Source organism: Accipiter gentilis, chromosome 2 (assembly GCF_929443795.1).
Source record: "Accipiter gentilis chromosome 2, bAccGen1.1, whole genome shotgun sequence".
NCBI classification, from domain to species: Eukaryota; Metazoa; Chordata; class Aves; order Accipitriformes; family Accipitridae; genus Astur; species Astur gentilis.
The window spans coordinates 42370814-42395002 of record NC_064881.1 but is presented as its reverse complement, the minus strand read 5'-3'; the positions used below and the strand labels follow the sequence as shown (position 1 = coordinate 42395002).

The window sequence follows — 24189 nt, the reverse complement described above, 5'->3', positions numbered from 1 at the left end:
GACCTCCTAATTATGAAGGATGCTGGAAATATCTGACCACTGAAACACCAGACCACTGAAACATCAAAGGTTAAAGAAGCATGCTTTATGTAGCTGCAGAAACAGCTTCTGAAATGAAACTTAGTCTTGCATCCTCCGCTTTTATTGTTGTTAATAAAAAAGTGATTGTGATGGGAGAAACTACACAGAAAGCAGGAGCATGTGCATCTGAACAAAAAAAAATCTGTACGGTCTAGAGCGTATACTGTACTGTAAATGCCATGCTGACCAGAATTGCCTTGAGTTCCTGTACTTTCCTATCTTCTTCTATCCACAGACTGACACCAGTTTTATACTTTGACTGTAAGATCTTTTGGAAACAGACTTTCTGCTCCATGTTTGTACAGTATCTAACACAAAGGGGCTTTCATCCCTGCCTAAATACCACAGACACAGAAACAGCCATTCGCAGTGAGAGTTTTGCAATTAAGTAGATCATTCAACGTCAGGATAAGCAAAACTCCTATGAAAAATCCTATACTTGCCCATGTTATGACCATCTAGTACAAAAGGAAAGAAAGGAAGTATCTATTAATGCAAGTGAAGAAATTATGTGGGGCCAAAGCTGCATTGCTAACTAGTTCTCTCAAGAGGATGTTAACATCAGTACCCAGAATCTCTAATCCTGAGATAAAATAAGAGATTACCATTTTATAAGGAAAGGTTAAAGTCTGCAAGACTGCAACAGAAAGTTAGCTGGCGGCTTCAGCTATACCCACCTTCTGTTTTCTCTCTTTCCCTGGTTCAGAGGCAGAGTGCTCTGGTTCAGCAGCAGGAAGTGTTGCAAGATGTGGGTCTGGCTCTACCACTGTACATATACCCTGCTCCATCTCGGCATGGATGTGATCAGCTGAAAATGGTTCTTCTCTGGATAACTCAGCAGGCTGGGATGGCTCAGGTGAAGCTGAAATTGAACCTTTGCAAGTTAGGTAAGATTTTGCCAGAAATGGTATCATCACATTTGGTGATCATCAAATGATCATATCTTTAAGGGTTTGACCTTACACTCAACACAATAAAGCATATCTGCTAAGTACGTGCCTAGTGTTAAGCCTCTGAGTAGGTCCTTTGTCCTTTTATATGGAGTCAGGACTGGACATTTACCTTTCTCAATTTCTACAGTGTCTAGTCTGTTTGGTGTAGCTTGAGGACCCAACTGGTTTTTACAAAGGAATTGCTTAAGGCAATTTATGGTATGCGTTCCAACAAGCGTACTCCTCCCAAATGCTCTCCAGTCGACCACGCAGATGCTTAGTGGTGGATGCAAGAGTTCGTTTTCAGGCAGCTCCTAGTGGAGGAGGACAGACAGCAGCATGAGAATTGCTAGAGAATATAGAACATGTATAGAATATTTGTCATCCACAGCAATGAGGCTTTTACTCTTACCTCCCTTCTCCTCCTCAGCTATTAACATCCTCAAAATGCAAAATGCATACAGCATAGGCAATATAGTTCTGTCCATGGTTTTCTGCAAAGTCTGGAGAAAGCCTTGTCCTTAAGAATACAGAGCGCACCATACAGACTGTGCTACTGAGTTAAGTCCCATGCTGTCATATATGAGTGTATTGGGTTTGTGTGGCAAGGTGTTGGTAGTGGGCGGACTACAGGGGTGGCTTCTGTAAGAAACTGCCCCTATGTCCAACAGAGCCAATACCAGCTGGCTCCAAGATGGACCCACTGCTGGCCAAGGCAGAGCCCATCAGCAATAGTGGTAACGCCTCTGGGAGAACAGATTTAAGAAGGGGAAAAAGTAGTGGCAGGCACAGAAACTGCAGCCGGAGAGAGGAGTGAGAACATGTGAGCGAAACAGCCCTGCAGACCCCCAGGTCAGTGCAGAAGGAGGGGGAGGAGATGCTCCAGGTGTTGGAGCAGAGATTCCCCTGCAGCCCGTGATGAAGACCCTGGTGAGGCAGGCTGTCCCCCTGCAGCCCAGGGAGCTCCACGGGGGAGCAGATCTCCACCTGCAGCCTGGGGAGGAGCCCACACCAGAGCAGGTGGGTGCCCAAAGGAGGCTGTGACGCCGTGGGAACCCCGCGCTGGAGCAGGCCTCTGGCAGGACCTGTGGCCCTGTGGAGAGAGGAGCCCACGGAGCAGGTTTTCTGGCAGGACTTGTGACCCCATGGGGGACCCATGCTGGAGCAGTCTGCTCCTGGACTGCACACCATGGAATGGACCCACGCTGGAGCAGTTCATGAAGAACTGCAGCCTGTGGGAAGCACTCATGTTGGAGAAGATAATGGAGGACTGTCTCCCATGGGAGGGACCCCACACTGGAGCAGGGGAAGAGTGTGATGAGTCCTGCCCCTGAGGAGGATGAAGGGGCAGAGACAACATGTGATGAACCGACCCCAACCCCCACTCCCCGTCCCCCTACGCTTCTGGTGGGGGTAGGTAGAGAATCCAGGAGTGAATCTGTGCCCAGGAAGAAGGGAGGGTTGGAGGGAAGGTATATTATGATTTGGTTTTATTTCTCATTACCCTACTCTGATTTCATTGGCAATAAATTAAGTTAATTTTCCCCAAATCAAGTCTATTTTGCCCCTGGTGGTAATCGGTTGAGTGATCTCTCCCATCCTTATCTCGACCCATAAACCCTTTGTTATATTTTTTCTCCCCTGCCCAGCTGAGGAGGGCAAGCGATAGACTGGCTTTGGTAGGCAACTGGCATTCAGCCGGGTTCAACCCACCACAATGAGCATCTCTTGTTAGAATAAACTGGGGGAATCAGGAACATTCAGAAGGAATGAACACTGTTGGAACTTGTGAGTCTTAATGCCCTTGCTGCCTTGTTGAAGGCTGTTAACCCTATCTGCCTCCATTTGCCTAACCACAATGTGGACACTGGGTGGTTACATGCCTTATAGGATGCATTACAAAAAGGAAAACAGCTCTTTGGACATGTAATGTACAATGGAAGCTAAAAATACTGTAGCAACCGTACTTCAGTATCCAGGATAGAATTTTTATACCCTTTTGTCTTATAAACAACTTCTCTCTTGATGCTAGCAACTAGAGCAAATTGAACAGATTTTTTTTTTTTCTGATGCTGACCTTTGTCCACTGAAATCACCAGCTCTTATAACCCAGTCAACAGGCGGTAATTAAATTTTCACTCCATAACAGCAAGTGTTACAATATGAAAAGGTCCAGAGCTCAGGAGCCAGAAATTATCAATCCCCTTAATAGCCCAGTAACACAGAAAGGAAAATTAAATGAACTGAAAGAAAATAAAAGACACTGAGTACTACCCAGCAAAATGGGCAAGAAGGAGGAAAAAGTACTAAAAATATCCCTGTTATCGGCGAACAAATTCCAACCTATTGGTAAAAATCTGATCGCAGCATATTTCCTTGCCTACTTGAGACATAACATGAGGAACAGCATCTTCTTTTATCATATAGTTGTAGCAGAAGTCTTTTAAAGCATCTTCAAATCAGTAGCTTTTGCAAGAGAACTGATGTCCCTTAGTATTTAATCAAGACACAGAGGAAATTATTTGGCAAGAAAGGGAGGAAATTAGTAATTAACACCTTGCCTAACCAGAGAGTGGACAGGCAAAGAGCAGTATGCTGTACGCACCACTTCAAACCAGTCTGCAAGGCCACTGAAATTGGGATTTTTCTTGTAGCTGTGGATGACAGAGGATTTCACTCCTTTCCCTGCACATTCGATGAGAACCTGGGGGCGATCTACAGAGAGGAGCTGGACTTTCTTCAGCTCTCGAACACCCCAGAACAGAACCTGTGGTGGGCAGAGAGAAACATCAGTAGCCTGCAGAGACCCCTCAGTCTGGGGGAAGCCACTGCTGGGATGCCATCACCTCATATCCTTTTGGGAATGCAGGACTACCAGAAAAAAACCAAATCTGATATCTAATAACCATCAGGATTAATGGTGGAAGTTAAAGCAATTAATAACACCCAACTGTTGTCAAGAAGTTATTGCCAATGGCAACCCATAATAATCACATTTCCAAAAGTTGTCTTTTCAGCAGGGCAAGGGGACTATTGGTTTGTTTAATGCATCAGAGCAGCTGAAGGAGCAAACAAATCCTATATAAGCAGAATTGATTAACAGAGGTTTGCCAGCCGAGCTGGCCCTCAGGTCTGCAATGGATGGCAGGAGGTCTCCAAGCAGCTTTCCTTCAAAGGACTGTGATCCTGGTCTGGAGGACAAGAAGGAGACTGGGTCTGTAAAATAGGGGTCTGCAGGAAAAATAGGACTTTATACAGCACACGCTGGGGGGCCTTGAAGGGGAGGGCTGGGGCAGCAAGGGATGGTTACGTTACGGTTGGTGAGAGAAGCCATGAGTCTCATGTACCTGAAATGAAGACTGGAACCAAAAGGAGGTGTGGGGGCCTTTGTGGACAACCTGAATGCTGGCAGGAGTGGGGATTTGCTTGAGTCAGGCAGTGGCAAGGGGCACTGGAGGGCTGTGAGGACTGGTGAGATCCTGCTCTGTTGCTGGAGGTTCCCAGTTAAAACTGGGGCACACTTCTGTAGTTACAATGGCTCCATGACCTTTTCCACCAGTGTGAGATATAGTCTATAATATCTTAACAAAAATAGTTGTGTTCTATTCATTCTGTGTTATTTCCTTGCTGGGTACCCTCCAGAGTTCAAATTTCACTACATATACATTCATTTCAACTATAAACCTGTTCTCGTAGCAATTTAACTGCCTGGATCTGGAAGCAATTTCCCTGATTTTAAGGTGCCTAAGGTATCACACCGAGGAGTAGAGTTGTCCTAGGCTCCCTCCAGAACCAAAGAAGACAGAGATGCACTTCCAAAACATAATTTAATCTATTCAAGATCTGAATCACGCTGGGACTGTGGCTGCTCTGTTCAGCTGTCCAAACAAGAAGCCTACAGTGAGGATGCTTCTAAGCTGTGTGCCTTAGAGCTGGTTGGGATGAATGTCACAGCAGTGTAAAATGGAAAACATACAAGCAGCACAAAGCAATCGTACTGCGTGGGCACTGGGAAGGCCTTCATAGCATAATACTTAGAGGGACACCTAAGTTTAAGGATTTAAGATGTCCCTTTAACATCAGCAGAGTAGTTCGTGGGCTTATTTACCTTGCAATCTCAGGTGTAAAAAAAAAGAACACTGCTAACAAAAACTCTTTCCTATGTACAGAAAATAACAGCTTAACTAAATGATATAGCAGAGCTAGTAACTCTTTTCTCCTTTTCAGCAGCTGAATTGCTTGGTCTTTGAAGGCAAAGCTGGAACTGCTGCTGGGCTCTCAAAAGAGTATTTCTGGGGAAGGGTGACCGGGTAACGTAAGCAGGGTCTGACTTAGCACAGCAAAATGGGCAAATAAGCAGGTGATGTGAAGGCTGCAGGAAGAATGACAGTGAGTGGTGAGGCTGGGCAGCATCCAGGCGTTCCACTGACATGAAAAGCTGCCACATTTCCCTGCTTTCTAACATAAGGGGACTTTGGACCCAAATGGAGCAAGATAGAAGGGCAGAGAAGGGACAGACATCTGTACACAGGCAGAAGACATTGCTTGGCTGAAGTTTGGGACCCAGAAAAAATCTGGGAGGTGGCTGATGCTGAACTTCACCTCCAGCTGTAAGGGGAAGTTCTCCATCTCCTGCAGACAGTTCCCAGGCTGTACAGAGCAGAGGTCGGTCCATCAGCCGTGCTCTGCCATGGGAGCAGTCCTTTCCCAGCAGGTCAGGACTGAGACGTAGCCCTTGCTGACCTCAGGTGGAAGCACTGCCTTGCACACCCAGCCTCGGAGAAAAAATGTGATCTGAGCTTAGCACATTTATTTTGGGATCCATATGCTATTTTTAATGTGATTCCTATTGATGAGGATTTTAAAATTATCATCCCTTACTGTTACGGTTCAATAAGAGAATAAAAGGAGCTGAGATTTGGAAATGGAAATATTCTAAGTAACTCACCTCTACTCTGTACTTGCTTAAAACAGGTCGGATGTTAGCTGGGACTGGGAAAATCTGGCCAACATCTGGTGGATCCAGTGGGGGAAGTCTGTCTGCATCTGAGTCAGGAATCTGAAAAATTAAGCAGCCATAACTTAGGCTGGTTTTTGGAAGAATAAAGCCAGTATCAGAAGTATCTGTGAATGGCACATAGAACACACCAATTTAATGCAGTTTTACAAGACACATTGCAGACCAGACGGGTTGTGCTGTGAGAGGAATGTGACCTGGATTGCTATCTGTCCTGCTGTGATGCTAAAACATTTGGCAGGAAGAGTATTCAATAGAGTGGGTTGATGCACCTTTCTGAAAAAAAGGCTCCTCTGTCCTAGCAGGGCACAGTCTGCCCTAAAAACATACATGTACTGAAGCATAGTAATTCTATTTACTAAAAATGCAAAGCATGGTAATTCTATTTCACAAAAATCCTGAGCAAAACTGCTTAGAAGACTTTCACAGGAAGTTTCTAGATCTGATTCCAGTTAAAAAAGGCTGGTGAACAGACAGTACACATCAGCTAAACCACACATTTGCCAGACAGACGTAACACTCTTCAGCCACTATGGAACAGCAGTCCTGCATTATTGCACGCTGTCACCATCTGAGAACTTGCAAATCGCATCTCCAGCATTAGGGCTAGGTCTTTGTGCAACTACAAAAATCTTGCGGCAGGCGGCACTTATGTTCTTTGCGTGTCTAAGCCTGTCCCACGTTCAGGAGCTTATTTGGGCGTACATGACTACCCTGTGACACCAGGTGGGTGGGAGGAGAGCGTGCTCCACCGCAGCTCTGAGGCTTGACCATCTCTTTGCCTCTTGCCATGCTCCAGGCTCTGCTGCCTGTTTGGTTCACCTTTTGGGGAAAGGTCCCTGGCTTCACGTCCCAATTCCTTCCTAATTTTCAACAGTGTATTTATGACCTTCTCAGTCCACGTAGGGCAGATCTGAAGCCTGGCCTGATTTAGCAAATTTCTACATAAACCAGTTGAAGCTAGCACCTGGTGATCAGTCCTACCAGAAGCTCAGGCTGCGAGGTAGGCACACAGGTTTCATGGGTGAGGTAACGACCTACAGACAGAGCTCTCCTCAGCTTTCACACGAAGTACAGTACCTAAAGCATACTGTACATACAGCTTCTGGGAAAAAGAAACACAACTTCTGGAGCGCTTCAGCATTCCTAAGCGAACTTGTCACTGTTGAAAGGTGAAGCAGCTGAGATACAGCTCTCAAAGGACCTGTAAAATTGAAGCCTTCTGCTTCATTTAACTAGGCCATCTGTCTGTTATCTGCAGCTTTGTACAGTTGTGTGGGAGTTTAATTAGCATAAGGGAGAAAGGATGTGTTCCCTAGTACCTTGTAGGTGAAGGAGGAGATGGGTGGAAAGTGTATCTTCTAGCATAGCACCTGCAGCATATGTGAGTATTCAAATAATTAACAGCAGTAATTCACATGCACATGTTTACTGCCCTTTATCAGTAAAAATCCAAAGTAATTCATTTAATAGATTTCGTGGAACTTGAGGCCAGAAACCTAGGTCTAGTTTTGTTGTTCCCCAATGTATCTGGTTTCTATCAGTCACCTCTGTGATGCTGTTTAAAAAGCCAAACAGAAACACAAACTTTGTGAACAATACCTGCCTGTCTAGAAGTCCACCTGTCTGGCTTTAATTATATTCAGAGCTTCCAATTCTAATTAACTGACATTAAATGCTCCAAAAATTTACCCCATAATAGATTAACTGGTACTTTAAATAAAAGAAGGGGCGAAGTCCACCTGAACTAGATCACATACCAGACGTCATGTCCCTGCAACATGTCCCTCAGGGTATCCACTTTCATTGCATTATCTGATCTGGGTACTGATGACAGGTGATCAAGAAAAATATATTAATCTGCATGATGCAGTGATTAAGCATATGTAATTTCTAAACGGCACCATTTTTATTATTTTTCAAAAAAATAGAATACACATAGCTATTTGTGTCTCCTCTTACAGCTGTGAGAAGGGATTAGTTCCAAAGTACATAGCTTAGGAGAGGAAGGCTGGTGAGATCTCACATTTGAGGACAGAACTGCCTCATAATTTTATTAAACTGCACTCCAGGACTGCAAAACCTAAGACTGATATCAAATCAAGATTCTCTGGATCTTCACTTTTGTTAAGTATTGCAGTTAACTGAACAGTTCTCCAATATATTGCAAGGCCTCTGGTTTTCCAAGAGCTAACAACCACTAGTGGTGTTGAGAGTGTTTCTGTATTACTCAGTGAAACTCTGTTAATTTCAATGAAATTAGGTTGGAATAACTCTGAAAGGACTTTTCTTCATAGCCACAGTGAAACTGCACAGAACAAGAGGTGAAGAATGATCTAGCACACAGATGACAGTAGAGGAAAACACCCCCAGGGTGTGTTTACAAGGGGATTTTGCTTTTTTGATCAAAAAAACCCAAATCAGTAAATCCTGAGCCCACTTTGAGCAAAATCAAGACTCCTAGTATTCATTAGTCTGTATTTTTTTTAGTCCACTATTTTTCTAAATGCCAGGATGTTTTGTTATAAGAATAATTTTTAACCTCCAGCAAGACCCAGCGTAATAGCATTCATTTTGAGAAAGGAACATTCACTTTTTACACAACACTTCTTCAGCTGAACCAAAGGGTACCTGCAGAGTTATCGAGCAGGGTATGTCATGGGAAAGGTTGTGGGCTGAGAATGAGAATAAATTAGTGATGAGAGATTTTTGTTTCCATCCCTACACAGAGCCCCATCAAGAATACCGTGATGTTGGAAGGAACCACTGGCACATCAGCTCTGGGAGTGCTTTGAAGCCTGGAAGAAGTTTATATTTATACCTTTTCCTGAAAATTTCTTTAATGTCCTTATTGCTATTATCTGCCATGTGAGATGTTCTAGAGTGTTGTCACTGAGAAGAATAATACAGAGCATGAAAATAAGGACTGCAGGGTCTTTACTTACAGTTCTTGTCAACTCTCTAGAGAAGTCTTAGGGGTATATTTGGATATATCCCAGAAGCCATGCTGCTTCCCTCGTCCCAAAAGATGGCAAAACAAAATACAGTGCTCTCTTTGTTCACCAAAAAGTGGATTTCAATTAAAAAAATGGGAAAATTATGGCTAAGGTACTAGACTCTGTCCCTAGGTACCCACTGTAATGAGGAAATGTTCCACATGGTGTAATTTTTCAGGTTTTCCGAGAACATAATTAGCCCATCATTCTTAAAAGCCTGTTTTGTCTTGGTAATATCTGTAAAACGTGTCACGAAGTTCCACGCTTCTCCCATTTCAGAGTTCAGAATAAACTGCTGTAGGTTTTCAGCAGAGAGAAGTTTCCTCTAACTGATGGCTCTGAAAATTCCACTGAAATTCCCTGAAATCCCAGGCACAATACACCCCACTCACGCACTGCCAGGCTAGCCCCAGAGGTAAGCTGAATTTGCCTTTTCTCTCGCAGCTGGAAACCAGTGTAACTTTTCTCGTAATCCATTAGGCGTATCTGAAAACTCAGTCTCCCTAATCCAATCTTTATTATTCACTGCTTCCTTTTCCTAAGAGTGAAAGCAGCACTGAGAGCTTTGAGGTTGCTAAAGTCAGGGCCACGTGCTACTCCAAAGAGCAAGTCATTGCAATGGCAGTGGGACCTTCACAGTGGTTTCTGAGGCTAGAGCCCAATTTAGGGCAAGTGATGGGCAAAGGAGGCTCAGCGTGCGGGGGGCTGGCGGTGGTGTGTGCAGGGACGGTGGCCCCTGGCAGGGTGGAGGGAGTGACAGAGACTGCGTTGGGACTACGAGGTCCAACAGCAGAATGATCCTGCTCCAGTTGTGACTTCCATTAATTCAAGAGGGTGACAGGCCTCGATGCCACGGCTGCTTTTGTGAGCCCAGGGTGTAAAAGTGTAAAGGTCGAGAAAGTCTAGTTTACCTCCAGAAGCTCAAATGTAGCAAGAAGGTCTCCTCCTGAAAGATTTCCACAATACACTGGGTGGTAAGAAAGTTTAGGTGGTTTATAGTTTTGATCAGCAAGTCTCACCACAGGGGCAGCCACTGTAGACCCAATATATTCTGCCTTACCCTAAATAAAGAAGAATACAGGTGTCAGATGCGTATGAATTTCACAGCTGTCATAGGACCCAAGGTGATGCAGAGTTTAGTGTTTGTGAAAAAAAACCCCTTCTCCTGAAGGAAAGAGCAAGGTAAAATGCAAGGCAGCTATGAAAATGGAAGAGCTGAGTACTTATTACCTCTTCAGAGCACCCAAAGTTTCTGAGCTCTATATTCAGTCAGTGAGACTGTGACAGTTTGCATGGTCAGAGATAAATCTGTGTCTCCCCAGACTTAGATACAATATTTGCAGTCATGTGCAAGCGAAGTGGAGGCAAGATGCTTCTGATTTCTGTAAGCCAGTCTTAGGGAGCAAGATTCATTTGGGAAAAAACAAGGCCACAGCTTTGCAAGGACATAAAGTGAGTCTCAGGGCTCTTTTCAGGTGTTAAAGTGCAAATCACTCTAACAGTGAGCTCCATTCAGCAAGGTCATCCATTTAATGCCTGTTCAGTGACACCGCTTTGCTTTCACACTGGCAGTAAGATGGAAGAGCCCAGGTTTTTACTAAGAAGGATTTTGAGTTTACCACTGCATCGTCATCATACAACTCGATGACAATCTCTGGTGGGAACTGAGCGATCTCCTCTCTGTCACCATGAAGCACAATGTTGTCGAAGAGCAGCATCTGGTTCCAGGTGGGGGATAACGTCTGAGAAATGATCTAATGAAAGAGAGGAAATGTTTAATGAGCTATAAACTGGTTGCTTGGGAGTCCTTCAGCAGGACGTGCTGATCTGATGGTGACGTTCTTTCCTACAGCCTGAACAATTCCTTGTCTGAGACACCACCTTTTTCAGCAGCTATTGCCAGCCAGAAGAATATGGTTCTTTCACCTTGAAGCCAATCTCCAGTTTCTCTATTTCCCTGTTTGCCTCACAGACCCCTCACAAGCACATCAATACACAATCACCAGTCTGTGTAGACAAAGCTCAGTATTAAATTGAGAGAAAAGCTGTTGGTTTAGGAAAGCAGGCGTATGTCCAATGCTACTGAAATAAAGCCTTTGCCCTAAACCAAGGCCAGTTTTCACTTCTCCAGGGTACATTTTTTCAATCTTGTTTTTACTTCAGTGTATGACACATAACACTTTATGGGGGGAAAAAAAAAAAAAGAAGAAGATATTTTAATGACTCATAATAAATCAGTAGGTTTTGATTTGTTGTAATTTGGCTTATGGTGTTTCATCATAGACAATGTTTTAACTGTCTTGGCAGGAAATATATTTAACAAAGATAACATTTAAAGAGGAAAAATATGCCAACTGCAAAATGACTCATAACCTGCTATCGTTCTTTCGAATGGAAATAAGGCTCTTGACTACAGTTTAGTGGCACTTGGGTGACAGTCTTCTAAAAACATGCAAGTTATTGGCTGCAATATTTTATTCAGGCAGTGAATAAACTGAACACTTCTGTGCTTATAAAATCCTATTTTTCCTGGGCCAAATTCTACTTTCCTGAATCTGGTGCATCTAAACACTAACTTTATTGCCTTCATTCACTAACTTCTATTAGAAGTTAAAATCTCATTACAGGAAAAGATCAACTCATATCCTTGAGGCAAAAGCAGCACAAACAGCCATGTACAACTTAGAGCAGAGAAAGGTTTTTGCTCCTCGCTCCCTTTGGCACATGCTACAGAACTTGCTTCATAAGAGAAGGTGGTGTCAGAGGAATTTTAGAATTAAATAGATTAAAACAGTCTTCTGTGGAGTTTTTTTGGGGAGGGCCTGGATGGGGCGTTTAAATACTTTTTCTGAAGCAAGACCATATTTGCCTCAGCAAATTCTATTTGTGGCATGGGTTTCAGAACTCCTGGACCCATTTTAACTCCAGGGTAGTTGTAGAGGGCTCAGGACGTCTGAAAGTCAGTCTTCAAGTTCTGTGAGGGACCATCCTCCTGCTCATTTGCCAGGGCTGTACTTCAACCCTTCTTGCTGGATGGAGCTTTGTAGAAGTTCCCCCTCCTCTCTAATGGCTCCATCAAATGTCCATAGGAGACCATTTGTCCCTGGAGATGCCTGAGGAAGAAGTGAGACCACTCCCTATGGGCACATTTTTGCAGCATTTAAGTGGTGCAGAAAGTCTCACACTTCTGTTTTCAGCGCATTTCAAGGCTGCCACTCTAAACCCACCAGTGTGCTTTGCCAAATTCCATCACAAAAAGCCATGCTGGTTTGCATGGCTACAGAAGCCTATAAAGGTCTTCACTTTTTGCTCAATCACTGCATGCATAGACTATAGGAAAAGAGAACCATGGGGGTTCATTCTCATACCAAGGAATGACAACAGCCCAAACTTAAAACATATAGAAAAAGCTGTAGAGAAAGGTAATTCACTTGCTACAAAGTCCCAGTAGCCCCAGAGAACCTAACATCTGAGCTAAAATAAACTAGTACTACTGCACCTCATGTTAGAGTAGTAGGTTACACCTAAACTTTTGCCTCGCTTGCAGTGGACTGTCAGGAGTTGCCCTTTAACAGCAGGCATCTAACTTTTCCTGCTATGTACCTCCTTGCGAAACCAAGATTTTTCCTTTTCGTGGCTTAATTGGGAAAAAAAAAAAGTGTTTTCATTTATTGAAAGAGACTTTGGAACTTACCTTTGTGGTCTGGCAGTGTGATGTGAAAGTAACTTTTGCGAAAGGATCGGAAAGTCCAGTGCTGTCAGCTGCAATGAGCCCCCTTGCCTGATACATGTGGGCTCTCAGCTGGAAGAGGTGCGAGGCTACATCATTGCAAAGAAAACAGTAACGTCAGCTTCATCGAAATGATGCAGCACATAGGTAGGAAGGGAAGATTCATCACCTGTTTTCCAACCAGGATCTGACAAAGGGAACTGTTGCTAGTGCTGTCTCACTAAAGAAACACCTGAGACACTCAGAAGTTGTGCAAGACCTCTGTATTCCCTTAAAATCGATGTCCTATGTAAGTCTCTACTGCAAGGTTGTTAACTGCCAGTTTGTATCTCCCATCACTGGTTTATCTACTAGGTGTTCAACACGGTAGCTTCATCAGGAGAACTGAAAGATGCTTCCTCATTACAAGGAGACAGACCCATGGGACAGGGAACAGATATTGCAAATGAACAAGTCCTTTCTTTCCTTGACATCTGCAAAGTGTCGGTGGCAGGACCGATGACTTGGCAATGAAACCAGCCTTTTCTGATGAAAAGATGCTAAGCCATGATCATCTTAGAACAGTTACTTTAAACAGAGGTTGTGCCACCCTCTGAATTAGAGCTTTTGGGGCCACATCTCTTAATTGCTAATATGGAGAAGAAACAGTGCCTTACTTTTATACAGCAGGCAGGGAGGTGAGGGCACCACACTGTGCCCTGAGTTGGTGTTAGATGATAATTCAGTCTCATACCCTACAGGCAAATTCTCCATGATGCTGTGGGCATAGCTGGCAGGTCCAAGCCATAGATAGATGTCCACCTTTGCCTGCACAGTCCAGCCCAGCGGGCGCTTGCCTGGTAACTGAAGAAAAAAATCCACCCATCACAACAAGCTCAAGAGAGAGAGCTGGCTGGATGCTGAGTCCTACCAAGCCAGAGTAAAATAAAGGAGCATCCACTGAGTTGATATACTGATAAATGGCATTTCTCCACAGTGAGTGGCCCTGAGACTCATTTAGCACAAGGAACTTCTGTGATTCTTAGGGAAGAAATGAGTAGTTTGCTTGGTTGAAAGTCTATGTAAATGGCATACTGCCTGATAAGCAGAGGTTTGGGCAGGCTACCCAATAGCTGCAAGCATATCAATGCTAGCTGATATCCTACTTTTCCCGGACTTCAGCCCACTTTCCATTTCATACAGTTTTGCTGGTCTCCAATAGTTAGCCCCATGTATTATTAAAAATATTCCTCCATTGGGCAGGTCAGAAAATATATTCCAGTATAAAACATTACTAGTCTTGGTGAACAATACTATTATTTCCTTCCTCTCTGTTCCCACTTCATCCAGCTCTGCTAAACTCAGTGTTTAGCATTATCTGTCAGTGTTTAGTATTATCTGTTCCTATGGTAATTCTTGATGTTGAAGGGGCTGGAGAGTTAATTATGGTATTTTCTTGTTCCTGCAGGCAAATAGTGCTGTGCTTAGCAAGCACCTATGGCAACTATCAGGAACTTAGATATTTCTAGTTGCTCTTAGCTGTGCTCTATGGGAGTACTCCTGGCAGCTCCAGGTGAAAAACCACTGAAAAGTCATTATATTAAGTTACTATTTTCTTGTGTGTTTGGATTTTTCCTGATGGCCATAGTAACAATTACATTGCATAATATTCCACTGCCAAATACTACCAGTCACGCTGCCTTGGTAGAAGTGTATTCACTAAGGTTTTCCTTCAAGACAAACAATCCCATAACAATATTTTGGACATATATTGCACAAACCTAGCTGCATTTTAAATAGCAAGCATAAATAATTGCTGTATTACCTCTGAATACCTAGGTTTCCCTGCTATCTGAGTTGCTGCATGCTGATCTCCTACCAGTCTCCTCCTGGACTTTCATGTGCTGCGTTCTGACGTCTTTGCCAGCAAAGAGTCTGTACCTCTTCTATTTGTTTACGTATAGAGCTATAGCTAAACAATGCTATATATTTGCCATAACAAGTAGTGAGAGAATTAATTACTCGTACACCAAGAGCCTGGGAATGATACAGTGCTTAAAGGACAAGCATAAATGTAAGAAGCAAATATTAATAAATGGCAGATATAAACATGTACACATTTTTAGAACATTACAAAGATGACCCTGTAAAATACAGTCCCTGGAAGAAATCTGAATACTGAATGGTCTCCAGCCATTACCTGTGTTTGCAGAACACCCCAGACTTACTTTCAGGAAATGGGTTTTAATCTTCCCACAGTCCTTGCCTCTCTGCTCTTTTGCTGGGGAATAGAGTATGTTTTTTGCTGGCACTCTTGCGTATGCAACCCTCTTGCTGCTGCTGAGCATCCAGATGAACACATCAGGCACCGTATTCTGTGGCTGTTAAATGACGAGGAATATTGAACTAAAGCTGAATTCTTTCTATGAGCCAACAACATTATTTTTTGTTAAAAGACTCTCTACCAAGAGCTGATTCCCTCATGGCTCCTGTGGAGTGGCAGGGGTGCACCTGGACTGGAGGAGGCTGTCATTTCATGCTTTGCAGTCCAAACCTCCATTCCTAAGCACAGCTGAAGATAAAGAGTTTTGTAGAGTGATTAAGGAGCATCCACTCTAGAAATCGTTTCAGGAGAAACTAAAACTAAAATTCTGGGTATGACTGTCTCAGGAAATAACTTAGCCACCGATTGTGTAAGCTGAAAGTACCTACTGTGGAAATACCATCAACTTCATCTCTACCAGCAAACCAAAAAGGACCAGGACGAAACTCAAGCACTGGCATCCTATCATCTGTTCTGCTTGTGAGGATGCTCCATGGCATTGCCTTGCTCTGTCCCAAATAACAATTCCCCAAGCAAAGCTTGAGTATGGTTTGAAGCAAAGACCAGCCCAGGGCTGTTCCCAGGAGGCACCATGAGTGAGGTCACTCTGTTTTGGGAAGGCAAAGAATTTGGGCATAGACTGCAAACCATGCCAGGCTGTTCCACGTGCTCTCTGAGCCATGAATAACCACGGCCCTGTTTAGTTTGTTAGCACAGGCAGCTCTCAGAGGGACAGCACTCCACTGGCTGGAGTTTGCCCTGACCAAATATGTCCATTCTTCTGTTATTCTTGGGCTTAATAGCATGTCTAAGCAGTGTCTGCACAGTGAAGTATAGTATAGAGACCCCTGAGCTCATACCAGTCCAAATCGCTATGTCCATACAAGTGGAGACATGAATTCAGATCAGAAAGCAGTCTCCAAGCCACTGGGGCACATATAGGATGCCTTTTTTTTTTTTTTTTTTTTTTTTTAAAGGGGGGGGGGGGGGGGGGGGGAGAAAATATTCTCCATACCACATTCCCCTCCATACCACATAGCCCAATGTTTCCTACCCCAGTCTGTTAACAGCTTCATTTAATGCAAAACAGCATTGGGTCCAGATATCCAAAGGAGAACTCTTTGGATAACCAGGCCAGGAGTTATTATTCACATGGGATTATGAAAATCAAAGTTAAGCCCTGGATTTTAAATTTATCTGAATTTCTGTGTGGATTACCTCATCAACCAAGAACCGAATTTTATCTATAAAGCTCTGAGTCTCATGCATCATTTCATCCAGTGACATCTTCTTTTTCTGCTGCTGAACAATTCCCTTGGCATCACTAGACATTGCTTCCTGCAGCCAGGAAAAACAGTATGTATTTTTAATGCATTCACAAGTAGTTCAAACTGGACACAGAAGGAGGAAACAGTCTTCGATTCAAGTTGAGAAGAAAAGATGGAGACATGTGGTTCAAGGTAACAATTACCTTCTTTGTCACAACAGAAAGTGATTTACTCTTTGGAGCTGAATAACATAAAATGTGAATGTCTCCCATTTTCTCTTTGTTTGTATGTATACTGGATGTATGGAAGTCCCAAGAGACATGTGATTATCACCTAGAGTTATCAGGCCTCTGTCCTGACAGAAGTCACAGCCAAATTCTGTGCTAGAAACAGTAAATAAAGCTAATAAACATTCAGACTATCTCCACCCAGTTTGGTTTCTTCTCACTGGTTCCCTGGAGGAGGTGACTAGATCCAGGAATATCAAATACCAGACTTTACTAGTCTTGAAGTTCAGCCCCACCACAGTAATTAAACATTTAACAGAAGTGTTAATTTGGTGTTTTTCCACTGAACTCAGCATCATCGCATTTTAAGATGCATGGGAAAGAAAAATCAGCTCATTATTATAACATCTTATTTGTATTTAAAAATAACATATTCTGAATTATTTTAGGGTATCTTACAACTCTTTATTAAGCACAGTGGGGTTTGTTGAAAAAAAATGCTCTTAGATACTATATTCATATTAATTACAAAACATTCCAGTATGGTGATATCAAATAGAAATTAAAATGTACGCAACCAGCATGCTTTCAGTTAACATCTTTGCATCAGTGCTTAAAGAAAAAAAAAAAACCATACCAGCTCTTGCTTGAACAGCATGAGTCTCTTTTTGTCCAAAGCAGTGTAGTTCAACCCTTTGGGCTTCTTTTCAGCAATAGTAGTGAAGGCCCTAGGACACAAGAATAACGGGTTCTTTAAATGTGTTATTTTTTTAATGCAAGCCACTAAAATACTTTGGAATGAAATGCAGTACATGAACCAGAAGACAAAGATGCTGAAATTCTCTAAAATAAATATTGAGCACTTATAAGAGTCAAAGAATAGAGTCCAAAAAGTCTGCACCACATTTCACAGAAACGTGGTTAATATTTAGAAATTAGGGTTTATATCTACTTTGAGCCCAATCATGTCATCTGACACAGAACCCACTGGGTAATTCATCCCAGCATGTGGAATCCTTTATCTTAACCTTGTCCTTTTTTACAGTATGTCCATCACGCACTTTATTAAATCCTACTTATCCCATATACATTCTATTCTTAGAGTCCAGAAAGCCAAAATAATATGACAATGATTGGCAGTAGTCTACTGTGAATACTGAATATTGAAAATAACGATTAAATATTTTCTCTGTATAAATAGACATTGCAATTTGGGAAGGCTTTTGCTTTTACAAGAGAATAAATAAAATACATAGTAAGTTTACTGTACTTTTTTTTATTATCATCAGTTTCCATGTCTAGCCTCCAATTTGTAGCCAACATATAATGTCAATTTTCTGTATGCCTCTAGTAAATGTAGTTACCTGCTTTGATTGATAAAATCATTTAGGGTCATCCTCATTTTCTCCTCAGATGCAATCTCTGAAACCTTGATCATGTCCTTTACTTGCTCTAACGATTCTTCCTATGAAAAACACATGAAAAAGCCCTTATGTAAAGGAGTGCATTTTGTCATTCTGCCAGTGTTATAACACCATTATTCACTGTATAACTATCAAGAATGAGGGAGGTGACTTTGTAACCTGACAGAACAGAACCTTTGATATATCACTACGCTTGAAGTGTGCAGAGAGAAGACTCCGGCAGCATGATTTATTTTGACCTTTCCCCAGTCTCTCCAACTACTAGTCCAAGCTACTACTGCTTGGAGCAGCTTTGTTTTCTCACTTTGGTGAAGATCAGTCCGTGGGAAACATTCTCCACTAGGTAGGAGGAAAAACTGTAGTTCTTCTTGGTTCTGTTTCCAGCCCTGCTGCCTAAATTTAGCAAGTTGCTGGAGTTAACTTCTTAAACTTTAGTGGCACCTGAATCCATATGCAAAGTTTATTGCAACACCTACCGTTATCATTGAGAAATGGAGTCTGTTCTTACAAACTAAAATAAATGGCTGGATTTCCAGAAAGGCCTGTGGATGTTAAAGTACACTGACAAACATATCTCTCCATATATATACTCAGATGTTCAATTTTCAAATACCTGGAAATGTTGGCCTATAAGCCCCTGTCTTGTCATGATACAACCTTGCATGAGTATGACTTCAATGTTGTTGCTCCTGAGGTATATAAGGATACATGAAGAATGAATCAGACTCTTAATCTGAGTGCCCCAAATTAAAATATTCAACATTAGAAGTCACTTTACAAAAAAATACTACTACTTTCTTGAGACTGTTGATAGTCAACTTTAAACAAGGGTAGAATAAAACATCATTATGGGAAAACACTATGACTAGGGCATCACAATGACTGCCCATGAGACGATACGCCATTTTGTCTCTATCAATGTTTTTAGGAAAACTAAAGCCAAAAAGTGTCCTTTAAAGAGTCTCCAGCATAAACAGAGGTTAAAACATGTGGTCTGGGCAAGAAGATATTAGAGGAAGAGCCATAGGAGACAGAATTATTCTGTATCTCATATTTTAATTGTTTGACTGTTCTTACAAAGAATAAAATGTTTCTGAGAAAAGACGACAGCCCTATGGCCAAAAAAACCAAACTCGACAGGAATACTTGACTATGTCTAATAGATCAAAGCAATTGGACAAAAAAAAGAGAAGGGGCTGATATCAGCTACTCTTTCACAAAATGAACAGCAAGGAATGCAGCTGGGGGAAATTTTGAAGGCCTGTTTTGGGGGACGTGACCTCTCACTGCCATACTCTGGTGAATACATGAACCTGGGAGGATGGTTGCTACTTACCAGGTGATCCGCCATTTTCTCAAGAGTGTTGGAAGAGTACAGACGAAAGGTCTGGTCGCCCCAGTAGCTCTTGACACAGATACACGGCTTCCTCTCGTTGTACGGTAGGTACTGGTAGTTCCTGTGAAAACAAAGTACAGAGCAGATCATAAAGGTGAGAGAGGAGTTCAGGGGGAGGCGCGGGTGTCATGGTTTAACCCCAGCCAGCAGCTAAGCACCACACAGCCGCTCACCAACTGCCCCCCCACCCAGTGGGATGGGGGAAAGAATCAGAAAAAAAAAATTAAAACTTGTGGGTTGAGATAAAGACAGCTTAATAGGACAGAAAGGAAGAAAATAATAGCGATAATTATTCATAATAAAAATAATAACAACAATGATGATTAATAATAATAATAATATGACAATAATAATAATAAAAGAATTGGAATATACAAAAGAAGTGATGCACAATGCAATTGCTCACCACTCACTGACTGATGCCCAGTTACTTCCTGAGCAGCGATACGCCCCCCCAGGCCAACTCCCCCCAGTTTATATACTGGGCATGACATCACATGGTATGGAATATCCCTTTGGCCAGTTTGGGTCAGGTGCCCTGGCTGTGTCCCCTCCCAGCTTCTTGTGCCCCTCCAGCCTTCCTGCTGGCTGGGCATGAGAAGCTGAAATATCCTTGACTTAGGCTAAACACTACTTAGCAACAACTGAACACATCAGTGTGTTATCAACATTCTTCTCATACTGAATCCAAAACATAATGCTATACCAGCTACTAGAAAGAAAATTAACTCTATCCCAGATGAAACCAGGACAGCGGGAAAGGAAAACTGTTTGGTGCTCTCTCACAGCACAGAAACTGAAGACTTGACAGGATGTGTTCACGTGTGCTAACCAGTAAATACTGCAAAGAACAACCACAAACATCACTTATGCTACCTGTGAGATCCCTGAAGAGAAGAAGCTTGAAGTCAATGCATCTAGTTTCAGTGCTTTCCAGGGTGAGAGAAAAAACAGGCAAAGGGACATGCAGAGGAGCTCTGAAATACTGTTAATGGTGGGAAGCAACAAGGGGAAAAGGGGCAAAGCGTAAAATCTGATCACCTCTTCAAGAGCAACGGCTCCACACACTGCACAGCAGGAGAGGCATGGCAGAGTGTCACCACCACATTACTTTCACAAGATGCTTTGTTTCAGAAGCAATAGCTAGCGGAGATTGACATTCCTTAGCAGAAGCTGATCTGCAGGACCCTGCTTAGTAAAAGTGATACCAAACTCATAGTAACTCAGTGATAAAATGCTTCTGCTGCTCTCTCTTTTCTCACTTTTAATCTTAGGTTCAATTTGCCATATTGACTCTTTTTGTAATGCTGCTTCCTTTGGGTGTTCAGCTGTTTGAAGGTCTTGTAGTGAAAAAAATGAGCAAGACGCCAGCGTAACCAGAGGCTCTGCACACTTTGATGCACACCTGCCACAAAGCCTGATGTTTTGACTGGAGTTGTGGTAGGCACTATGTCAAAACCATGTACTTGTTAAGGACGTTGTCCTCCCTTTATATAAATACTATAGCCCTATGAAATACCATGCTCAGCCATACTGGATTTAACACTAGAGGTCTCATCATTTTCCTTACTACTGGTGGGACAGTGGAGAGCTTTTTAATGGATATGAAGCTCTATAAACTGCTTTTTGTTGTTCTGGGAATGGTTCTAACCCAATGCCACCAATACATGCTCTGCAGCTGAGAAGAGCCTGTACTGGAGAGCTATTTTCTGGTGCATACTTTTGTCGTGGTTTAACCCCAGCTGGCAATTAGGCACCACACAGCATCTTGCTCACTTCTCTGTGGTGCAACGGGGAAAAGAATCAGAAGGGTAAAAGTGAGAAAACTTGTGGGTTGAGATAAAGACGGTTTAATAGGTAAAGCAAAAGCCACGTACACAAGCAAAGCAAAAGAAGGAATTCATTCACCACTTCCCATGGGCAGGCAGGTGTTCAGCCATCTCCAGGAAAGCAGGGCTCCATCACACGTAACCCTTACTTGGGAAGACAAACGCCATCACTCTGAATGTCCCCCCCTTCTTTTTCCCCCAGCTGTATATGCTGAACATGACGTCCTATGGTCTGGAATATCCCTGTGGTCAGTTGGGGTCAGCTGTCCCAGCTGTGTCCCCTCCCAACTCCTTGTGCACCCCCAGCCTGCTCGCTGGTGGGGTGGGGTGAGGAGCAGAAAAGGCCTTGGGTCTGTGTAAGCACTGCTCAGCAGTAATGAAAACATCCCTGTATTCTGAACATTTCCAGCACAAATCCAAAATATAGTCCCATACAAACTACTATGGGAAAAAAATAACTCTATCCCAGTCAAAACCAATACAACTTGCCATGTGACCCTTCAGTATTCCTCCACAGAAACTAATTCCCTAAATAATAAAGGACAAAACTACTCAAGCTTCCTGTTCTTCATGATGTTCAACAACTGGCAGAAAAATGGTTGCACTTTCAATTTCCTCTCCTCTGGGAGAGGCTGTGGTATCTAAGAAAGGAGAGTGCACTTGGTATGGACTTGACTTCTTCCATTTCAAGGTCTCTCTATCTGAGCACAGCCAAATTTTTAGAAAATTTGATCATCCTGATCATCCACCCCTGAAATCCAGAGCCCCAGTAGGCTAAATTGCCTAAGCACGGGCATCCACCTGTGGGCCCAGAAGGGGCTGGGTCTTTCATGTTTGCTGTAAGGATGCCTCAAATACCCTAGGTCATTTCAGATAGAACTGGACACGTGTTTAACCACTAAGCTAAGCCCACAGAAACCAAATAATTTGTTGCTCTCCAGTGTCCTACCTGTAACTCCTAACTTCCATACATCCCTAATAGGTTTATGTGACAATTTTTCTGTTTAAAAAGATGAAGATCTTCTCTACAACTTCATTTTACTGCCTAATGGGATATCAAAAGAAACAGAATTTCCCATTTACTTTCTGCTCAATAACCTACAACAAGGTGAGCACTACCCATTAAATTCAGTGCATAGCACAGCTACACAGGTCTCGGGTAATCATTAATTTTGGTGGTTTCATAAGAGGGAAAAACAATTCAACTATCTCCCAATGCTAGAACATCGTTGTGGTTTAACCCCAGTCAGCAACTAAGCACCATGCAGCCGTTCACTCACTCCCCTGCCTCAACTAGACAGGGGAGAGAAAATATAATGAAAGGCTTGTGGGTCTAGATAAGGACAGGGAGAGGTCACTCAACCAATTACCTTCATGGACAAAAAAGAATTGACTTGGGGAAAATTAACTTAATTTATAGCCAGTCAAACCAGAGTAGGGTAATGAGAAATAAAACCAAATCTTAATATACCTTCCCCCCACCCCTCCCCTTCTTCCTGGGCACAATTCCACTCCCAATTTTCTCTCCTTCCTCCCCCAGCAGCGGTGCAGGGGGATGGGGAATGGGGGCTGGGGTCAGTTCATCACACGTTGTCTCCACCGCTCCTTTCTCCTCAGGGGGAGGACTCCGCACTCCGCACAGGACACCCCTTCTCCGGCGTGGGGTCCTCCCCGGGCTGCAGGTGGAGATCTGCTCCACCGTGGACCTCTGTGGACTGCAGGGGGACAGCCTGCCTCACCAGGGTCTTCCCCACGGGCTGCAGGGGAATCTCTGCTCCAGCGCCTGGAGCATCTCCTCCCCCTCCTTCTGCACTGGCCTGGGGGTCTGCAGGGCTGGTTTTCTCACATATTCTCACTCCTCTCTCTCTGGCTGCAGTTTCTGTGCGCCCTGCAACTTATTTTCCCGTCTTAAATCTGTTCTCCCAGAGGCACCACCACCGTTGCTGATGGGCTTGGCCTTGGCCAGCGGCGGGTTTGTCTTGGAGCTGACTGACATTGGTTCTGTTGGACTTGGGGGAAGCTTCTAGCAGCTTCTCACAGAAGCCACCCCTGTAGCCCCCCCACTACCAAAACCTTGCCACACAAACCCAATACAAACGTCTTAACCTGAAATTCATAGAGCTTATGAGTCTTTTAATGGAATTTACTAAGAAAATTATATAGCCATGAAATAACTCACATGGAAGACTGAACTTTCATGTCTATTATTCCCTCTATGAGAGTCTGGGGAAACCACTTTTTCAGTGTTAGCTTATCCTTGCTATACATTTTGACATAAATGTGGAAAATTCCTGGCAATTTCATGGTGTCTGCTTTAGAATCCTTACGCTCTGCCTGCTTTTTTAATTACTTAGTGGTTTTAATCTCCAGAATGGACTCTTGTTACTGTTTTCTATTGTTCATATATGCTTCTAAAATGCAGAGTTTATCTAAACTATTGGCTACCTCATTAAGTACTGATTCATACTAAAAATACCCAGTGATAAGACCAGTAAGATACAAATAAGAGATGACAGTCATAAAGTCATTAGTCGGTATCTGTGGCTGGCCGAACTGGTTTAGATAGCAGAGAAGGGAAAAAAAGATTCAACATTTTACATAAATTTGAGGAAAGGGAATCTTTAATGAGAGAAAACTTTGTTAATATTGGAGTGAGCCAAGAAGCAAATAGCAGATTTGAAGAATGATTCATTCTTTTAGGATGGTTCTTTAAATCTAAATTCTTGTTAAGGGAAAAACTAAAAATCCCACAGTCTCTCAGGGATGATAATAACACAGCATGTACCCAAATCTGCAGTCCTGTTAATGAGGAGAGGCAACTATCTTTCTGTCAAACATTAGGCTTTTTTCCCCCTTCTCTTTATTTATTTGCTGCAGAAACAAAAATTTCTATCATGGTATTTTAATTCTTGTTTTCTTCCACTAGCTCTTGTTTAATCTGACCGAGCCATTGATTGCAAGAAAGGATGAAAGTACTTTTTAACTTA

At 42.9% G+C, this 24189-nt stretch overlaps 1 protein-coding gene across 1 annotated transcript in view; it reads right to left on the bottom strand.

The window, feature by feature from the left end:
• Positions 1-24189, bottom strand: part of FER1L6 (fer-1 like family member 6) — a 137787-nt gene that overhangs the window by 26502 nt on the left and 87096 nt on the right. Inside the window, exons 15-27 of the mRNA XM_049826813.1 lie at positions 19314-19434; positions 17918-18018; positions 17191-17281; positions 16277-16396; positions 14964-15116; positions 13413-13599; positions 12721-12845; positions 10646-10780; positions 9938-10087; positions 5962-6072; positions 3619-3780; positions 1144-1327; positions 759-943 (exon numbers count right to left, since the gene is read on the bottom strand). Coding sequence (XP_049682770.1) covers positions 759-943; positions 1144-1327; positions 3619-3780; positions 5962-6072; positions 9938-10087; positions 10646-10780; positions 12721-12845; positions 13413-13599; positions 14964-15116; positions 16277-16396; positions 17191-17281; positions 17918-18018; positions 19314-19434 — 1825 coding nt within the window. The remainder of the gene's footprint in view (positions 1-758; positions 944-1143; positions 1328-3618; positions 3781-5961; positions 6073-9937; positions 10088-10645; positions 10781-12720; positions 12846-13412; positions 13600-14963; positions 15117-16276; positions 16397-17190; positions 17282-17917; positions 18019-19313; positions 19435-24189) is intronic.